At 40.9% G+C, this 18,104-nt stretch overlaps 2 protein-coding genes across 3 annotated transcripts in view; both read right to left on the reverse strand.

Annotated features, from left to right (window-relative positions):
* slc12a8 (solute carrier family 12 member 8) overlaps positions 1-6,021 on the reverse strand; it is a 34,009-nt gene extending 27,988 nt beyond the window's left edge. Inside the window, exons 1-2 of the mRNA XM_029711613.1 lie at positions 5,749-6,021; positions 4,832-5,019 (exon numbers count right to left, since the gene is read on the reverse strand). Coding sequence (XP_029567473.1) covers positions 4,832-4,972 — 141 coding nt within the window. The 5' untranslated portion in view covers positions 4,973-5,019; positions 5,749-6,021. The remainder of the gene's footprint in view (positions 1-4,831; positions 5,020-5,748) is intronic.
* Positions 6,022-12,249: 6,228 nt separating this feature from the next.
* LOC115160987 (zinc finger protein 148) lies at positions 12,250-16,803 on the reverse strand. 2 transcript variants are annotated; one of them, XM_029711614.1, is made up of 6 exons: positions 15,435-16,803; positions 15,095-15,223; positions 14,782-14,905; positions 14,542-14,625; positions 14,299-14,417; positions 12,250-14,132 (listed from the first exon to the last, which is right to left on the reverse strand). In XM_029711614.1, the coding sequence occupies exons 1-6, from the start codon at positions 15,735-15,737 to the stop codon at positions 12,480-12,482; spliced, it is 2,412 nt and encodes an 803-aa protein (XP_029567474.1). In that variant the 5' UTR covers positions 15,738-16,803; the 3' UTR covers positions 12,250-12,479. The 2 variants fall into 2 exon arrangements, with proteins under 2 accessions (XP_029567474.1, XP_029567475.1); XM_029711615.1 differs by lacking the exon at positions 14,542-14,625.
* Positions 16,804-18,104: the final 1,301 nt, after the last annotated feature.

The following is an 18,104-nucleotide window of genomic DNA, read 5'->3' on the forward strand; positions in this document are numbered from 1 at the left end:
GTGTCCCCATGAGTGACAGAACACTGAGCTAATTACGGTGCAACTAGAGAACATTACCAACCCCTACGCTCCGTATTATCCGCTGGCTGCCCCACCATCACAGACAGCACTGAGCCTGGCCTGCTGAGGAGTGATGGACTCCATCCTAGCTGGAGGGGTGCTCTCATATTATCTATGAACATAGACATGGCTCTAACTCCTCTAGCTCCACAATGAGATAGCCAGCCTGCCAGCTTAGTGGAGTCTGCCACTAGCACAGTCAGTGTAGTCAGCTCAGCTATCCCCATTGAGACAGTGTCTGTGCCTCGATCAAAACTCAGCAAAAAAAGGAACGTCCTCTCACTGTCAAATGCGTCTATTTTCAGTAAACTTAACATGTGTAAATATTTGTATTAACATAACAAGATTCAACAACTGAGACAAAGTGAACAAGTTCCACAGACATGTGACTAACAGAAATTGAATAATGTGTCCCTGAACAAAGAGGGGGTCAAAATCAAAAGTAACAGTCAGTATCTGGTGTGGCCACCAGCTGCATTAAGAACTGCAGTGCATCTCCTCCTCATGGACTGCACCAGATTTGCCAGTTCACGCTGTGAGATGTTACCCCACTCTTCCACTAAAGCACCTGCAAGTTCCCGGACATTTCTGGGGGGAATGGCCCTAGCTCTCACCCTCCGATCCAACAGGTCCCAGACGTGCTCAATGGAATTGAGATCCGGGCTCTTCGCTGGCCATGGCAAAACACTGACATTCCTGTCTTGCAGGAAATAACACACAGAACGAGCAGTATGGCTGGTGGCATTGTCATGCTGGAGGGTCATGTCAGGATGAGCCTGCGGGAAGGGTACCACATGAGGGAGGAGGATGTCTTCCCTGTAACGCACAGCGTTGAGATTGCCTGCAATGACAACCAGCTCAGTCTGATGATACTGTGACACACCGCCCCAGACCATGACGGACCCTCCACCTCCAAATCGATCCCGCTCCAGAGTACAGGCCTTGGTGTAACACTCATTCCTTCGACGATAAAACGCGAATCCGACCATCACCCCTGGTGAGACAAAACCGCGACTCGTCAGTCGAAGAGGACTTTTTGCCAGCCATGTCTGGTCCAGCGACGGTGGGTTTGTGCCCATTGGCGACGTTGTTGCCGGTGATGTCTGGTGAGGACCTACCTTACAACAGGCCTACAAGCCCTCAGTCCAGCCTCTCTCAGCCTATTGTGGACAGTCTGAGCACTGATGGAGGGATTGTGCTTTCCTGGTGTAACTCGGGAAGTTGTTGTTGCCATCCTGTACCTGTCCTGCAGGTGTGATGTTCGGATGTACCGATCCTGTGCAGGTGTTGTTACACGTGGTCTGCCAATGCGAGGACGATCAGCTGTCCATCCTGTCTCCCTTTAGCGCTGTCTTAGACGTCTCACAGTATGGACATTGCAATTTATTGCCCTGGCCACATCTGCAGTCATCATGCCTCCTTGCAGCATGCCTGAGGCACCCTGGGCATCTTTCTTTTGGTGTTTTTCAGAGTCAGTAGAAAGGACTCTTTAGTGGCCTAAGTTTTCATAACTGTGACCTTAATTGCCTAACGTGTGTAAGCTGTTAGTGTCTTAACAACCGTTCCACAGGTGCATGTTCATTAATTGTTTATGGTTCATTGAACAAGCATGGGAAACAGTGTTTAAACCCTTTACAATGAAGATTTGTGAAGTTATTTGGATTTTTACGAATTATCTTGGAAAGACAGGGTCCGGAAAAAGGTCAGTTTCTTTTTTTTGCTAAGTTTAGGTTGGGCAAAACTAAACATAGTGAGGTTCGTCTTAGCAATCTCACCGGAATAAAGACCTCCTCCATTCCTGCCATTATTGGAAGGGATTGTGATATCTCACATCTCAAAATAGGGCCACTTATTGTTAGATCCCTCACTTCCAAGGCAGTTATAGTCAATTAACTAATCACTGATCATAATCTTGATGTGATTGGCCTGATTGAAACATGGCTTAAGCCTGATGAATTTACGGTGTTAAATGAGGCCTCTCCTCCTGGTCACACTGGTGACCATATCCCCCGCGCATCCCGCAAAGGTGGAGGTGTTGCTAACATTTACGATAGCAAATTTCAATTTACAAAAACGACTGCGTTTTCATCTTTTGAGCTTCTAGTCATGAAATCTATGCAGCCTACTCAATCACTTTTTATAGCTACTGTTTACAGGCCTGCTGGGCCGTATACAGCGTTCCTCGCTGAGTTCCCTGAATTCCTATCGGACCTTGTAGTCATGGCAGATAATATTCACATTTTTGGTGACTTTAATATTCACATGGAAAAGTCCACAGACCCACTCCAAAAGGCTTTCGAAACCATCATCGACTCAGTGGGTTTTGTCCAACATGTCTCTGGACCTACTCACTGCCACAGTCATACTCTGGACCTAAATCTTGTGGATCTTAATGTTTTTCTTCATAATCCTCGACTATCGGACAACCAATTTATTACATTTGCAATCGCAACAAATAATCTGCTTAGACGCCAACCAAGGATCATCAAAAGCTGAGCTATAAATTCCCCAACAACCCAAAGATTCCTAGATGCCCTTCCAGACTCCCTCTACCTACCAAAGGATGTCGTATTACAAAAATCAGTTAACCACCTGAGGAACTAAATTTAACCTTGAGTAATACCCTAGATGCAGTCAAACCCCTAAAAACAGAAAACATTTGTCCAAAAAAACTAGCTCCCTGGTATACAGAAAATACCTGGGCCCTGAAGCAAGCTACCAGAAAATGGCGCTCCACCAAACTAGAAGTCTTCTGACTAGCTTGGAAAGACAGTACCGTGCAATATTGAAGAGCCCTCACTGCTGCCCAATCATCCCATTTTTCCAACTTAATTGAAGAGAATAAGAACAATCCAAAATGTCTTTTTGATTCTGCCGCGAAGCTAACTAAAAAGCATTCCCCAAGAGAGGATGGCTTTCACTTCAGCAGTGATAAATTCATGAACATCTTTGACAAAAAGTTCATGATCATTAGAAAGCAAATTACGGACTCCTCTTTCAATCTGCGTATTTCTCCAAAGCTCAGTTGTCCTGAGTCTGCACAACACTGTTAGGACCTAGGATCAAGGGAGACAAGATTTTTTTATCCTATATCTCGACACATTCATGAAAATAGTAAAGGCCTCTAAACCTTCAAGCTGCATACTTGACCCTATTCCAACTAAACTACTGAAAGAGTCATGTGCTTGGCCCTCCTATGTTGAACATAATAAAACGGCTCCCTATCCACCGGATGTGTACCAAACTCACTAAAAGTGTCAGTAATAAAGACTCTTGAAAAAGCCAAACCTTGACCCAGAAAATATTTTTTTAAACTATCGGCCTACATTGAATCTCCCATTCCTCTCAAACACTTTAGGAAAAGCTGTTGCGCAGCAACTCACTGCCTTTCTGAAGACAAACAATGTATACGAAACGCTTCAGTCTGATTTTAGACCCCATCATAGCACTGAGACTGTACTTGTGAAGGTGGTAAATTACCTTTTAATGGTGTCATACCAAGGCTCTGCATCTGTCCTCGTGCTCCTAGACCTTAGTGCTGCTTTTGACACCATCGATCATTACATTCTTTTGGAGAGATTGGAAACCCAAATTGGTCTACACCGTCAAGTTCTGGCCTGGTTTAGATCTTATCTGTTGGAAAGATATCAGTTTGTCTCTGTGGATGGTTTGTGCTCTGACAAATCAACTGTAAGTTTCACTGTTATGCGGATGACACACAGCCGTACATTTCGATGAAACATGGTGAAGCCCCAAAATTGCCCTCCCTGGAAGCCTGTGTTTCAGACATAAGGAAGTGGATGGCTGCAAATATTTTACTTTTAAACTCAGACAAAGCAGAAATGCTAGTTCTAGGTCCCAAGAAACAAAGAGATCTTCTGACAATTAATCTTGATGGTTGTACAGTTGTCTCAAATAAAACTGTTAAGGACCTCGGCATTTCTGTGGACCCTGATCTCTCTTTTGACGAACATATCAAGACCATTTCAAGGACAGCTTTTTTCCATCTTTGTAACATTTCAAAAATAAGAAACGTTCTGTCCAAAAATGTGGCAGAAAAGTTAACACATGCTTTTGTCACTTCCAGATTAGACTACTGCAATGCTCTACCTTCCAGCTCCCCGGATAAAGCACTAAATAAACTTCAGTTAGTGCTAAACACGGCTGCTACAATCTTGAGTAGAAACAAAAAATTTGATCATATTACTCCAGTGCTAGCCTCTCTACACAGTGCTAGCCACCGTGCTTCTACATCTGCATTGCTTGCAGTTTGGGATTTTAGGCTAGGTTTCTGTATAGAACTTTGTGACATCGGCTGATGTAAAAAGGGCTTTATAAATACATTTGATTGATTGAGCTAGGCTGAAACACCTGCATTTTGGAGCTGCCTTAAGAAAGCAAAAAAGAGACCATGTTCGTATGCAGCTTTATTAACTCAATAATTTTTTTCCCTACATTGTTTGCAAACTGATATGTGACATGTATTAATGCCAAAATAACATGCAAAACAGTTTTTAGCTAAACAGGTGGGGCTCAAAATAGGCCGATTGATGGGTAGCCACTGGTCTGGTCCCAGATCTGTTTGTGTTTTCTTTCCAACTCAACGCCATAACACTGACCATGAGATTTCACAAGACAGCACAAACATATCTTGGACCAGGCTCCAACTATGTCATCAAAGAAGACTTCCTCATACCCTTAGGGCAGGGCAGGCAGTATTTGTGGCAACTGTTGGCTTTCAGCAAGGTCTTGACTTGTAATGATATCCTACCTGAGCGTCCTCATGGAACAGATCCTGGACAGGTGTGGTTTTACTGCCGCTGGCCCTCCTAGACTCCCTAGCCTTCAGAAGTTCTGTCACATCCTCCACGTTAGACCTGTGGAGCATCCAGCCGAATGGCAACGCTTCCATAACCGCTTTGACCAAACCTCTGCCTGCACACACTCCAGTTTAGTACCCTGGAGTGGATGGATACATAAAGTACACCAGAGTTTAAAACTGAGTGACTCACCTTGAAACAAGGTCAATGTGAATATCACTCCTGGTTAAAAGCATTGTATTTTCATTAACCCCCAAAGTGTACAAAATCAAAGGGCAAGATTGTCTGAAATGCTTGGTTTTCAGACAAACTTCTATCTATAGGGCATTGTGTATCAGAAATAAGCTATACAATTATGTATACTTATTTGATGGGAAAAATCATGAGCGTATTTAAATGTGGAGTTTCAAAGGTAGTCTAATCATTGCCTTACCTTTCCTAGAGCCAAATAGAGGTGTGACAACTAAACAGACACCCGGATGCAGGCAGTAGGTGTGATTATGCAACAGCACGAGCCTGACTTGCCTGGCTCATGGTAGGGTAGTGTAGTTGAATTCGACGATAATTAATTTTTTCTTTCTAATTACCGGTACATTCCTTGACACAAGATGTATTCACTGGGGCAAAACGTAATTTAGTCGGTAAGGAAAACGATTGCATTTTCACGACAGAAAATCACGTCCGTTATATTAAATGTGTTTTTTCACGATTATGCATATAGGCTATATTGCTGTCAATCGGAAATAGGAACAGTTCAATAAACGTAGATCTAAAAAAAAAAAAAATCTCAAGTCGTCCTTATTTCAGCAAATGTGATGTTGGATCAGTGAAAAATCAACACAGTGATGGTTGATATTTCTTTACCTACCTCAAAAATGATCTCCCCTCTCAACTGAAGTCCTCAAAAAACAACCTGTTCCAAATATCGAGTTTCTCATTCTAAACTCTTAATACAATAAAAGTACATTAAAGATCATTTAAATTATTCATGTTGTGCTAAAAAAGAATAATCCAACCTTATGGTTTGCCCTCACACTCTGTCTGCACCATAAGCTTAGTATTGCAACGTGTTCAACTAACGTCAGCAGGTAAATGTTTGTTTTGTCCAATGCCACTTTCTAGGTGTGTTGCTCTGCTCCAAAAAGATACAGCTACGCCATTTGTTAGTTTTGGCCAACCTTCAAATGTGCATTTGGCAGCAATCCAATTGAAATACCAAGGCGAATTCACAAGTGTTAGACTATTTGTGTATTTTATATGCCCTGTGATGGAAAAAAATACCTTTAATTTTTAGGTTTATATTACTAAGAAACTGTAGGCCTGCTGTACTGAGAATGTTCATCATGTCCTTCCAAATAAAAAGAAACATTGAAAAATCAGATCTCACATCTAATAGTAATTTACTGAAATAAATCAGCTACAATTAAAGCAGTACATTACATATTTATATATTTTTAAAAACAGTTCACTCGAATGGACAATTTAAAAAAGACTATGCAAATCAACATCTGACTTTTGATCAACCACCTGTGAAATTGAATAATTCAATACTTTATCATAACTTGACTAACAATTGTTTTTTTATGCTTCCTTTAGTTCAATGATCCTATATGAAAATCTGAGTCAAAATAACTCAGTCTCAAAAGGAAAAAGATTTGTCCTCAATTGCCCAAGCTCAACATATTCCAATCAAACAATGATCTAATATGAACTGAGACCTGTCTGCAATAATGACTGTATATGACTTACATACTTCAGAATAACCTTTTTACAAGTGACACATTGTATTTTCAAAAATAGAACAAAATATTTGTCAAAATATTTTAACATTGATATTTTTTCCCCCCACACTGATGAAACAAGTAGCTGTGTACAGCTTATACAAGGACACTTACGGTCAGTTGATGGATAGGAGGTTACTGTAAGTGGTGGAACTGTCCCCAAAATTGGTTGCTTTTTTCACAATGACAAACAGAAATATGTTCAGTTCCCTCTGTATGTGGTTGAAGGTGCCGCTTTTGGGATCTAAAAATTATATTATAGGTATTATATACAGAGTATACAAAACATTAGGAATACCTGCTCTTTCCATGACATAGACTGACCAGGTGAATGCTTTGATCTCTTACTGATGTCACCTGTTACATCCACTTCAACTGAGGAAAACACTGGTGTCAACATGGGCCAGCATCCCTGTGGAACGCTTGACACCTTGTAGTCTATGCCCTGTTGAATTGAGGCTGTTGAGGGCAAAACTCAATATTAGGAAAGTGTTCGTAATGTTTTGTACACTGTGTCTCTAAGGCTGTGTTTACACAGGCAGCCCAATTCTGATCTTCTGCCCAATTATGTGCAATAGAGCAGATTTGATTGATCAAAAGACCAACTGGTAGAAAAATAGAGTTGGGATGCCTGTGTAAACGCAGTCTTAGATAGTCATGGAGAAATACACATACACTGTGCTTTTGAAAGTGCTTTCTTTCACTGGTGTACAATAGGTCTCATTGAACACTAAAACCATACAATCAGATGATAATTTAACACAAAATGAAAACCGTTTTTTGGAACCACCTAAGGATTGATTAATTTAAATGTCCACATTTCAGTTATATGCCACATGACAATGAATAATCAATTGTTGATTAATTTAGAGGGATGATACTCCAAGTATTCTTCAAACTGACAGTCCAGTCCACCATACTGTATCTACTAGTTCATGTAAGGATTGGTGGACTTCATTACAGCAGGTCAAATCATAGCTGTGGTCCAAGGCTATTCAAATCACTCCTGAGAGAAATTCCAAAAATGGGTGGCAAAAAGCTATGGTTTCACAGAACATGAAGTAGCTGTGTATAGACGAACAATAAATTGCATTGGCAACCTAATGAAAAGAAAGAGGTTCCATAAAACATTATACACCAGTCCCCACTCATGTAGCTATTACACCAGGTTGTCCAGAACAGAAAATACACAACTTACTTATAGCAGAGAGACCAACTTTCTATACATTGTACAGAGAGAATGTTTACAGAGTAAAGTTTCATAGCTGTTAAATCCAGAACAAGGGTATTGTAACACCTAACATTATATCTAATCTCTTAACCTATTGTAGAAATGTGACAAGTGAGAGAAGCTAGCATTTGATGTAAAACAATGTTGACATAAGATAGATTTAATATGACAACTAAACAATTTAACTTTAAAGACACATTAACAATAAAGCGCAAAGGAGAGACATCATGCAAGACAAAAAATGACTAAGGCAATATAAAAAGAAAACTCATTTCATTTTGTCAAGGTACATTTCAAATGTGGCTGTAGTATTTCGCTTCACATGCAACAATTATTCTAATTCAATATATACCATAGAAACCCCTTTTATGTAACCTCTGCCTAACTATTCAGAAAGTTATGCATTGTAATAGTAATAGCTAAAAAGACAATTTATTTAATTAAAATGTAATTTTGCAAGTCAAAGCTTGATGTTCAGAACTTTATGGGGCACTAAAAGCCATCCTAACAATTTTACTAAGGTGAAAGCACACAGAGAAACCCCTAATAATAAATTACCAGTATATTGCGAAAATAAGTTTGATTTAAAATATCTGTGCCATGAAGGTAGGAAATCGGAAGCGACGCCAGTGGTCAGTCTTTGCTGAAATACCAAGAGGGCTAAAATGTGTGAAAGGGAAGTGCTTATAAAAGAGGGGAAAGTTGCACTTCCATTTAAAAATAAATTAACCAATAACCTTGAATTGTATGTTTCAGAAAGTGCAGATGGAGCTACAGTAGTTTATTGACTTGACAGTCACCAAGAATGACTATGAACCATACAGTGGAGGCTAGAAATACTTTAAAAAGCACAGAACTAATAAAATATACAGTTGATGTCGGAAGTTTACATACACTTAGGTTGGAGTCATCAAAACTCATTTTTCAAACACAAATTTCTTGTTAACAACGTTTTGGCAAGTCGGTTAGGACATCTACTTCGTGCATGACACAAGTACATTTTTCCAACAATTGTTTATAGACAGATTATTTCACTGTATCACAATTCCAGTGGGTCAGAAGTTTACAAAATTCCAGAAAATGATGTCATGGCTTTAGAAGCTTCTGATAGGCTAATTTACATTATTTGAGTCAATTGAAGGTGTACCTGTGGATGTATTTCAAGGCCTACCTTCAAACTCAGTGCCTCTTTGCTTGACATCATGGGAAAATAAAAATAAATCAGCCAAGACCTCAGAAAAAAAATTGTAGACCTCCACAAGTCTGGTTCATCCTTGGGAGCAATTTCCAAACGTCTGAAGGTACCACGTTCATCTGTACAAACAACAGTATGCAAGTATAAACACCATGGGACCACACAGCCGTCACACCGCTCAGGAAGGAGACACGTTCTGTCTCCTAGAGATGAACGTACTTGGTGTGAGAAGTGCAAATCAATCCCAGAACAGCAGCAAAGGACCTTGTGAATATGCTGGAGGAAACAGGTACAAAAGTATCTATATCCACAGTAAAACGAGTCCTATATTGACGTAACCTGAAAGTCCGCTCAGCAAGGAAGAAGCCACTGCTCCAAAACTGCCATAAAAAAAGCCAGACTACGGTTTGCAACTGCACATGGGGTCAAAGATGGTACTTTTTGGAGAAATGTCCTCTGGTCTGATGAAATAAAAATAGAACCATTTGGCCATAATGACCATCGTCATGTTTGGAGGAAAAAGGGGGATGCTTGCAAGCCGAAGAACATTATCCCAACCGTGAAGCACGAGGGTGGCAGCATCACGTTGTGGGGGTGCTTTGCTGCAGAAGGGACTGGTGCACTTCACAAAATAGATGACATCATGAGGAAAGGAAAATTATGCGGATATATTGAAGCAACATCAAGACATCAGTCAGGAAGTTAAAGCTTGGTCGAAAATGGGTCTTCCAAATGGACAATGACCCCAAGCATACTTCCAAAGTTGTGGCAAAATGGCTTAAGGACAACAATGTCAAGGTATTGGAGTGGCCATCACAAAGTCCTGACCTCATTCCTATAGAGAATTTGTGGGCAGAACTGAAAAAGTGTGTGCGAGCAAGGAGGCCTACAAACCCGACTCAGTTACACCAGCTCTGTCAGGAGGAATGGGCCACAATTTACCCAACTTATTGTGGGAAGCTTGTGGAAAGCTACCCGAAACGTTTGACCCAAGTTAAACAATTTAAAGGCAATGCTACCAAATACTGATTGAGTGTATGTAAACTTCTGACCCCCTGGGAATGTGATGAAAGAAATAAATGCGGTAAATAAATCAATCTACTATTATTCTGACACTTCACATTCTTAAAATAAAGTGGTGATCCTAACTGATCTAAAACAGGGAATTTTTACTAGGATTAAATGTCAGGAATTGTGAAAAACTGAGTTTAAATGTATTTGGCTAAGGTGTATGTAAACTTCCGACTCAAATGTATTTCTCAGGACAGGAGCCTAAATAAAATGGAGCAATCGTTTGAATCTCTTACAGCTACATGTTTTAATGTACGATATAAAGTAGTGCTGAATGGGCAATTATCTTACAATGACTGACATACATTTTCCCACAATGAAGTGTGTGCAAAACGTTTATTTTATATATATATAATATATATATATATATATATATATATATATATATATATTCAAAGACTGATTTCCCATTCCACTCATGAACAAAAATAAATTGATGTGGAGATTTTACATTTGGATTTTGTTTTCGTCCTGTGGTCTTAACCTGGTACTGGGAAACCGGCCCGAAGAGTACCAACCCTTCGAGAATTTCAAGGGTCCTATGACTGTTTAGATTAATACATAGGCAATGACCCATGATTTGTTTCCTGATAAGTGCATGCATCAAATATGTGTAACATTTGTATGACCAATACCAAAGCATTTCGGTTTTCATTTGAACCATAATCTAAACTCTAAAAAGATCTGAATGAGATTATCACCACATGACCTCACTTAAGGTCCATTGTGCAAATAATGTAATATTAAGAAAAATCTAAATGTTTAGATTTGTCTTAGCCATTATAACAACCTATTTATAGCAAGTTCTGTTGATTGATGATGAATTATATACTTGATTCCACACCATCAACCATACATTTCTTTCAGGGGAAGAGCTTTGAATAACATGACTTCAAATTAAGATTGATCAAATCAAAATCATGTGATCATCATATGATCAAATCAAAACTATATATTTCAGGCTATACACCATGAGGATACCCACTCTTACCATGGTGTCAACTTGAAAACAGGAGTCTAGCAAGCAACTATAGATAATCAACAAGTGGACAACGCTACATTCAGCAGTTATATAGCAGGACTGTTATGCCGACATGTCACATGGTAACAGGGTCCCTTCATAGGGTCTCAGATCTAGGACCAGCCCCCCCTGTCCATAGTCTTATACATTATGATCGAAAAGGCAACACTGACCCTAGACCAGCACCATTACCACAGGTAAAACAATGAGCCAGATATAGAAATAATTGTGAAGCATCCGGTTGGCATTTCCACTCACTATGGAGCTGTAAGGAAGCTCAATGGCCGGCAGTGGGAAAAGATGGAGCGAGAAGGATTTTGGCAGACATTCTACTAATTTTCTCATTGATTAAACATTTGATCTCCATACAGTTCTGTTTCCAAAACTAGAACCTCCAACAGAGTAGACTGCATTTTGTAGACTTCACCATTCGCCAAAGTTTAATTTTTTTTAAATTGCGTTTGTTAGGAGTGCAAGGGTGAATTGAGTTATTGCACGTGTACTTCAGTGTAGGCGTTCCCGAACAGAAATATGCAAATAAATGCTAGAACAGACCAATAGGATCTCACTAGCTCGTGCTTGGCTCTGCCCACCTCCTTGCTTGTTCTGCCCACTATGATTAATTTGTGCCCATTGGAAACTACAGGCTCTGGTCTATCTTGGGTTAGTTAAAATCTTTCCTATTACTCTGAGACACTTTATAAATACAGGCACAGATACCTAGTTATAGTTAAAGCAATAAAAAGGTGGAAGAAACATGATTGAAGTCAAGCAGAAAATGGAATTGGAGACAAAAATAGAGTGACTATGCAATCAAATCCATTTCACTATTGGGCTGATCTGAACACTTGTGTCCATTCTCATGATGTGTCATTATCACAATGTATGAAATCAACATTTGAAGCATAGTTATTGGACAATTGCCTTTTTGGATGGCAATTTGAGAATTCAGTGTGGGAAAATTACACTTAATTTCCACGCTGTAAAACAGTATATCGGTAGATCTAAAACTAAGTTTTGCCCCCCCCCAAAGATTATCAGAACCAGATCCCAAAAAACATAGGTCGGGCTGTAGTTTCTTCCCAACAACCCAATTTAATGTTTTGCTTCATATCATTATTTTCTTTTTTCACGATTCGCAAAATTGACCACTTTAATCTAACAGAAAATTATATATTTTTTAAATCATTTAATGCTTTGAGCAACACCCACCTTTGCAGTGTAACCTATTTTGGCAGGACAGAGGATATGGGTATAAAGTGCCTTTTAAAATTATCGTAGAATAATGTAAATATTATCCTCAACCAAACGTTTGACTGCTTGTAGCATCAGGGGAAGAGTTCAATTGAGACCTCGTCTCAATGGGGAATTCAGAGAAGTCTGTTCCGTGACTTCGCAGACTGACTTGTCCATTGGCAATAGTAAATTGGGAGGTGATTCCAGAACGTGAGGTCTGGAACTGCGACGGGAAGTTCTGATCGAAGGTGCTGATTTGATAAGTCTGGTGCAACCCTTGAGCATCAGTCTTTTTCGAAGACGCAACTCCCTCCAGAAAATCTTCGGTTGGCGACACGGCCGAGGTAGTGGTTTCATCCCCCGAAAATGAGAAAGAGTGCTGGGAGTCCCCTACAAGGAGTCCAAAATGGGGTTTCTCCAAGGTAGACCTTAGTGGAGAGTTCATCCCTGACCTACCAGTACCAGCGGTAAACCTGCTGGGGGAAGGGTACTGCTTCTCTGTGGAGAACAGAGGCTGGTTGGAAAGGCTGGGGCTCTCGGTGACAAAGGTAAGACTCTGGCTGCTCAGGTAGCTATCGTTCTGGCTGGTCCTCTCCAGTGCTTGCTGGAGGAACTTGGAGTACTCGTGCAGGAGGCTAGACTTCTCTGCTGATGGGGCTTGAGAGTTACTTCCCAAGCTTTCTACCGGGCTGCCCTCAGACACATCGGAGGAGTTGATGGAGATGCTGGATGTCACCTCAGTGTCGGCCACACTGAAGGAGATATCTGGCTGCACGTTGGCCTTGTTTGAGTAGTGGTCCAGGAGAGTCTGGAGAACCTCATCCGGGAGCACGTTCTTGTCGTGATTGGACTTGAGCTCGACGCTCAACGGCTGGGGTTCCAAGATGGTGGCGGGAACGGTTTCGTCTATGACGCTGGCCACTGCGACTTGTGTAGCGGAAGGCTGGGACGCGATGCTGCTTACATTAACAGCGTAATCTCGGCTGTCGTTGTTGGCCATAGCGACCTGCTGGAGATACCTCTTCTTCTTCAGGAACTGCACGGCATCATCGTAGTGTGTGCTGCTGGATGCTGGTTTCGTCTGCCCTCCTGGGAGAGCGTCTACTGGATCCAGGTCAGAGTTGGCCACATCCACGTCCAGAAGACCTTGTTTGTCAACAATCTCAAATGTGTACCTGGTGACTTTGCAGTCTTCGAAAGAGGACAAAGGGGACAAACTCTCAGGTGGTTCAGGTTCAGTTGGTTGCTTCAGACTCCTCTTGGGGACCTTCTTGAGGACCAGCTTGGGAGGATGAATCTCCTCAGAGGAGAGATTCTCTCCACCCAGCCCCAACTGCCGCCCGCTAGATGAGTCAGGAAGTGCCACCGAATAATCTGCCATCACATACTCGTCTTTGACCACCTTAGAGGTAACCACATAGAGAGGTAGACATTCAATTTTGCTCGGTCTTTGCCCCACCTCCCTATCCATGTTGCCAAGAGAAGCGACTGTGGCAACGTTTTCAGTGGCAGCAGCTGAGAGAGCACATTGAGACTTGTCTGAGGTCTTCAGGCGTTTCTTCTTGGGCAGTGAGCACTCCTTGGCAGGGAAGGAGAAGCCCAGAGATTCTGTGTCGCTCAGGAGTCCTCCATCTTTCCCCGCTGCTGCCGTCTTGTGGGCTTTCCTCTCACGGCACATACGCCTGTGCTTCAGAACCCGGTCTGTTCTGGAGAAGTACTGTGGGAAACAAGAATGGGTTTGTGGCATACAAGGACAGTAGTACAATTATTATTTTTTTTTAAATAGCTTCTGGATGTTTTATAAACCAGACCTGTTTGTGCAGTCTTGCCAAGCCCAACTCGTAAGTTCACTGTCATTTGCTTTGATAACATAAATAACCAACCTGGTGGCAGTAGTCACATTGATAGGGCTTCTCTCCACTGTGGGTCCTTCTGTGCCTCTCCATGTGGTATTTCTGAATGAACCTCATGCCACACTCCTCACAGCGGAAGGGCTTCTCACCTAATAGAAAGTCAAAGGGACAGGTTATTCTGTGGGCTAGTAACATTAACATTCAACAGGTGGGATCTTTGACCAATCATTGGCTACCATAGTTCAATCATAGCTTCATGGGGCATTCTCTTACCAGTGTGGATCTTCTCATGTCTCTGGAGAAGGTATTTCTGTATGAAGCGCATATCACACTGGCTGCACTGAAATGGCTTCTCACCTGAAACCAAGCAACAGTAAGTTACCATATTTTCTTGCGTGTATTCAATGGAAAATTGTGTTAGCCTACTTATTATGCAGACAATGCAACTAACAATAATTGTTGTGTTCATTTAATGCTAATCAACAGACTTGACCGTCATAAAATATATTATACCAGTGTGGATGAAGACGTGTCTTTGTAGATGGTAGTTTGTTCGGAAGGCTGCATTGCAGTGCCCACACACATGACACTTTGGACTCTGGAGACCCAATGATCCATCCTCATTGATGGTGAGAATCTAACAAAAAGGGGAATGATACATGGAAAGACAAGAACAAAAGGTCTGTCAATTAATTCACAACTAAAGCGGGGCCTTTACCCAGAATTTTTTGGGGGGTTTTCATCTAGGTAGTTTTCAGGTGACAATATAAATATTTAATCTGGACCTAACATGTGGTTATGACCTAGTGTCAAGCAAATATATAACCTTGGCAGGAGAGCGCTGTTTTCGCTTCTTCTTGTGACACTCTGTTGTGAGATCCCTGGGCTGTTTTCTCTCTTTCTTTCCCAGCATCAGTGGATCCGAAGACAGCTTCAACTCTTGTTTGATGCTCACCTGCAAAACATTGTGTAATCACTTCACATTAATTGATTTCACTGATTATAGTCAGAATGTCAACGCTCTCAATGGATTAATCCCAAGTCTTCAAAAAGGAGGCAGAGAGAGGAAAAAACAAAGACTTGAGATTCACCCAATGTCATGGTTTACACTACAGTGCATGTATTGCAAGACTGGCAATAAGAATGTATGCATGATATGTACTCACAGGCATGTGGAGCGTGCATGGCAGCTTGTGTGAGAGTCTCTGCATCATTCCCTCTTCCCGGTCATTCTTCACAGTCTCCTCATGTACCATCAGTTCATCAGTTGCAATCAGGTCATGAGACACTATTGAAACCCCTGTCAGGTCATCTTCCTCTTCATCATCATCAGCTAACAGGGGGTGGTGGGCTAACCCCCTCTCGCCCAGGGTCATGACGACCAGACCCCCTCCCCCTATCCCCACCCTCTCATCCACTACCCCACTACACTTTAGCAGCATCCCCTCCAGCTTGTCATCAATGTTCATCTTTACTAGAGACCGAGCTAGCTAGGTGTCTGTGGTGTCAAGAGAGGGCAGAAGTATTAGCTAGGTAAAGACAAACAAAACACCACTATTTAGCTTTGGTAGCAATAGGCTAACGTTAATAATAAATCACTACAAATGCTTGCTAGCTACAATTTAGTGGGGCCATCATTGAGTAATGAGGTTTAGCTGATAACGTAGTTAGCTACCTAAAGATGACCAACCAACCAAATAACGTTAGCCAACACAAACCCGTTTAATCACATCGACCTGCCCAAAATTAACGTCAGCACTAAAACTAGGCTTTTTGACCATACTATAGCTAGCTAACGATAATATTTCATCATCTGTCGCTAGTGGTCAACTGAATAGATTAGCTAGTTAACTAACTAGATTAACGTACTTGAACTACCTAAATATGTAACTAGTTGTTATTATTGGTAACTTTAGTTAGCTAGACAACTTTCATTAGATAACTTTCGCTAGTTAGCTAAACAAGTAACAACTGCGTTAGCTAGCTAGAAAACTACCGGCAGTGTGGACAAACGTTAGCTAGCTAACGTAGTTTGCAGTATATAATTAGCTAGCTAGCTGTGAATGGCAAACGTTAGCAAGCTAGCTAGCTATGCCTGATCAAAACCAACAACAACCAGAACTAACAGATAGCTAGCAAGACCTCAAGTCAAATCAAGATTTAGCTTCACTCAAGACAAGTCAAATCGAGACGTAGTTTACGTTAGCTCAAAAGCACGGTAGACCAAACTGTTCACAACTGACATAATGTTAGCTAGCTAGCTATTAGCATTAGTTAGCTAGCCTAGCTAACTTACGTAACGTTAGCCTGCTTACCTACTTTATGGTCTAATAAGGTCGTTCAACAGTCATGGTTTATCTGGGAAAAGTGTATCCGCTGTGTGATATACGCCGCGACAGAAAAGAAACATCACCGCATCTGGCCCAACTGCAGCGCATGGGGACTGTACTGTAGTTGTTTGGCTTTGTGATAGCTCTGCGGCTCACCTGTAGTGAAGCACTACTGTGTGTTCTGCTTTGCAGCCCTTATTCTGCATCTCTTCTGCGCTCACACTGGATTAGAATATGATGACAGAAGAAAATCAAGACTATGCTACAAGCTACTTGTTCACCAAACACGAAGTTTCATGCGTTCAACAAACACTTAAAAATAAGACATGCTGTCGTATTAAACGTCCTCGTTAACAAAAAACAAAACATTTAAGTTAACTAGCTAGTTAGCCAAATAATTAATGTATAATGTATTCGGAAAGTATTCAGACCCCTTGACTTTTTCCACATTTTGTTACGTTACAGCCTTATTCTACAATTGATTAAATACATGTTTTGCCCTCACCAATCTACACACAATACCCCATAATGACAAAACAAGAATAGGTTTTTAGAAATGTTTGAAAATGTATTACATATAAAAAACAGAAATACCTTATTTACATAAGTATTCAGACCCTTTGCTATGAGACTTGAAATTGAGCTCATCCTTGAGCTGTTTCTACAACTTGATTGGAGTCCAGCTCTGGTAAATTCAATTGATTGGACATGATTTTTAGGTAGCATCATACCCAAGAATACTCAAGGCTGTAATCGCTTCCAAAGGTGCTTCAACAAAGTACTGAGCAAAGGGTCTGAATACTTATGTAAATGTTATATTTCAGTTTTTTATTTGAAATACATTTGCTGTCATTTCTAAAAACCTGTTTTTGCTTCATCATTATGGGGTGTTGATTGGCCTCCTTTCCTTACCCATAGAACCATATAGCTATTACACATGCTCATACTTTATTTAGTGTAATTTGAATTAAACACCACAAACACACACATACAAAGCAATTAGTCTGGTTGGCATTTGCTAAATATGGGTTTCATCTCCTCTGTGGCTCAGTTGGTAGAGCATGGTGTTTGCAACGCCAGGGTTGTGGGTTCGATTCCCACGGGGGACCAGTACGGAAAAAAATGTATGAAATGTATGCATTCACTACTGTAAGTTGCTCTGGATAAGAATTTCTGCTAAATGACTAAAATGTGAATATATTTCACATATTCAGAATTGGTATGTAGTTCAATAATGATACCCCACAAAGTGAAGCACTCAGCTAAGCAACACCTGGTAGGAATAACAATCCTTTTGAATGTGTATTTACAAATACAGGTCTTTGAAGTTATTGTTGTTTAGTCGGATGTCCTAGTTGGTTTCTTTGATTGAATGTTTAGTTTCTGGGAACTGTAGAACTGTTATTTTGTGTGGGTCCTTCTAGATGAATTTAAACACTTTTTGTCTGCACCCCTTTTGATTTAAATGAAACCTTCCATACATGTTTGCCTATGGTATAAAGTTGT

This window comes from Salmo trutta, chromosome 24 (assembly GCF_901001165.1).
Source record: "Salmo trutta chromosome 24, fSalTru1.1, whole genome shotgun sequence".
In the NCBI taxonomy this organism is placed as follows: Eukaryota; Metazoa; Chordata; class Actinopteri; order Salmoniformes; family Salmonidae; genus Salmo; species Salmo trutta.

Excerpts from the sequence above, each read along its gene's own strand:
- LOC115160987 (XM_029711614.1), bottom strand. The coding sequence starts at position 15,737 with ATGAACATTGATGACAAGCTGGAGGGGATGCTGCTAAAGTGTAGTGGG. Across the intron at positions 15,224-15,434 it reads CATGCACGCTCCACATGCCT|GTGAGCATCAAACAAGAGTT; the intron begins GTGAGTACATAT and ends AATGTTTTGCAG. Across the intron at positions 14,626-14,781 it reads ACACGTCTTCATCCACACTG|GTGAGAAGCCATTTCAGTGC; the intron begins GTATAATATATT and ends GCTTGGTTTCAG.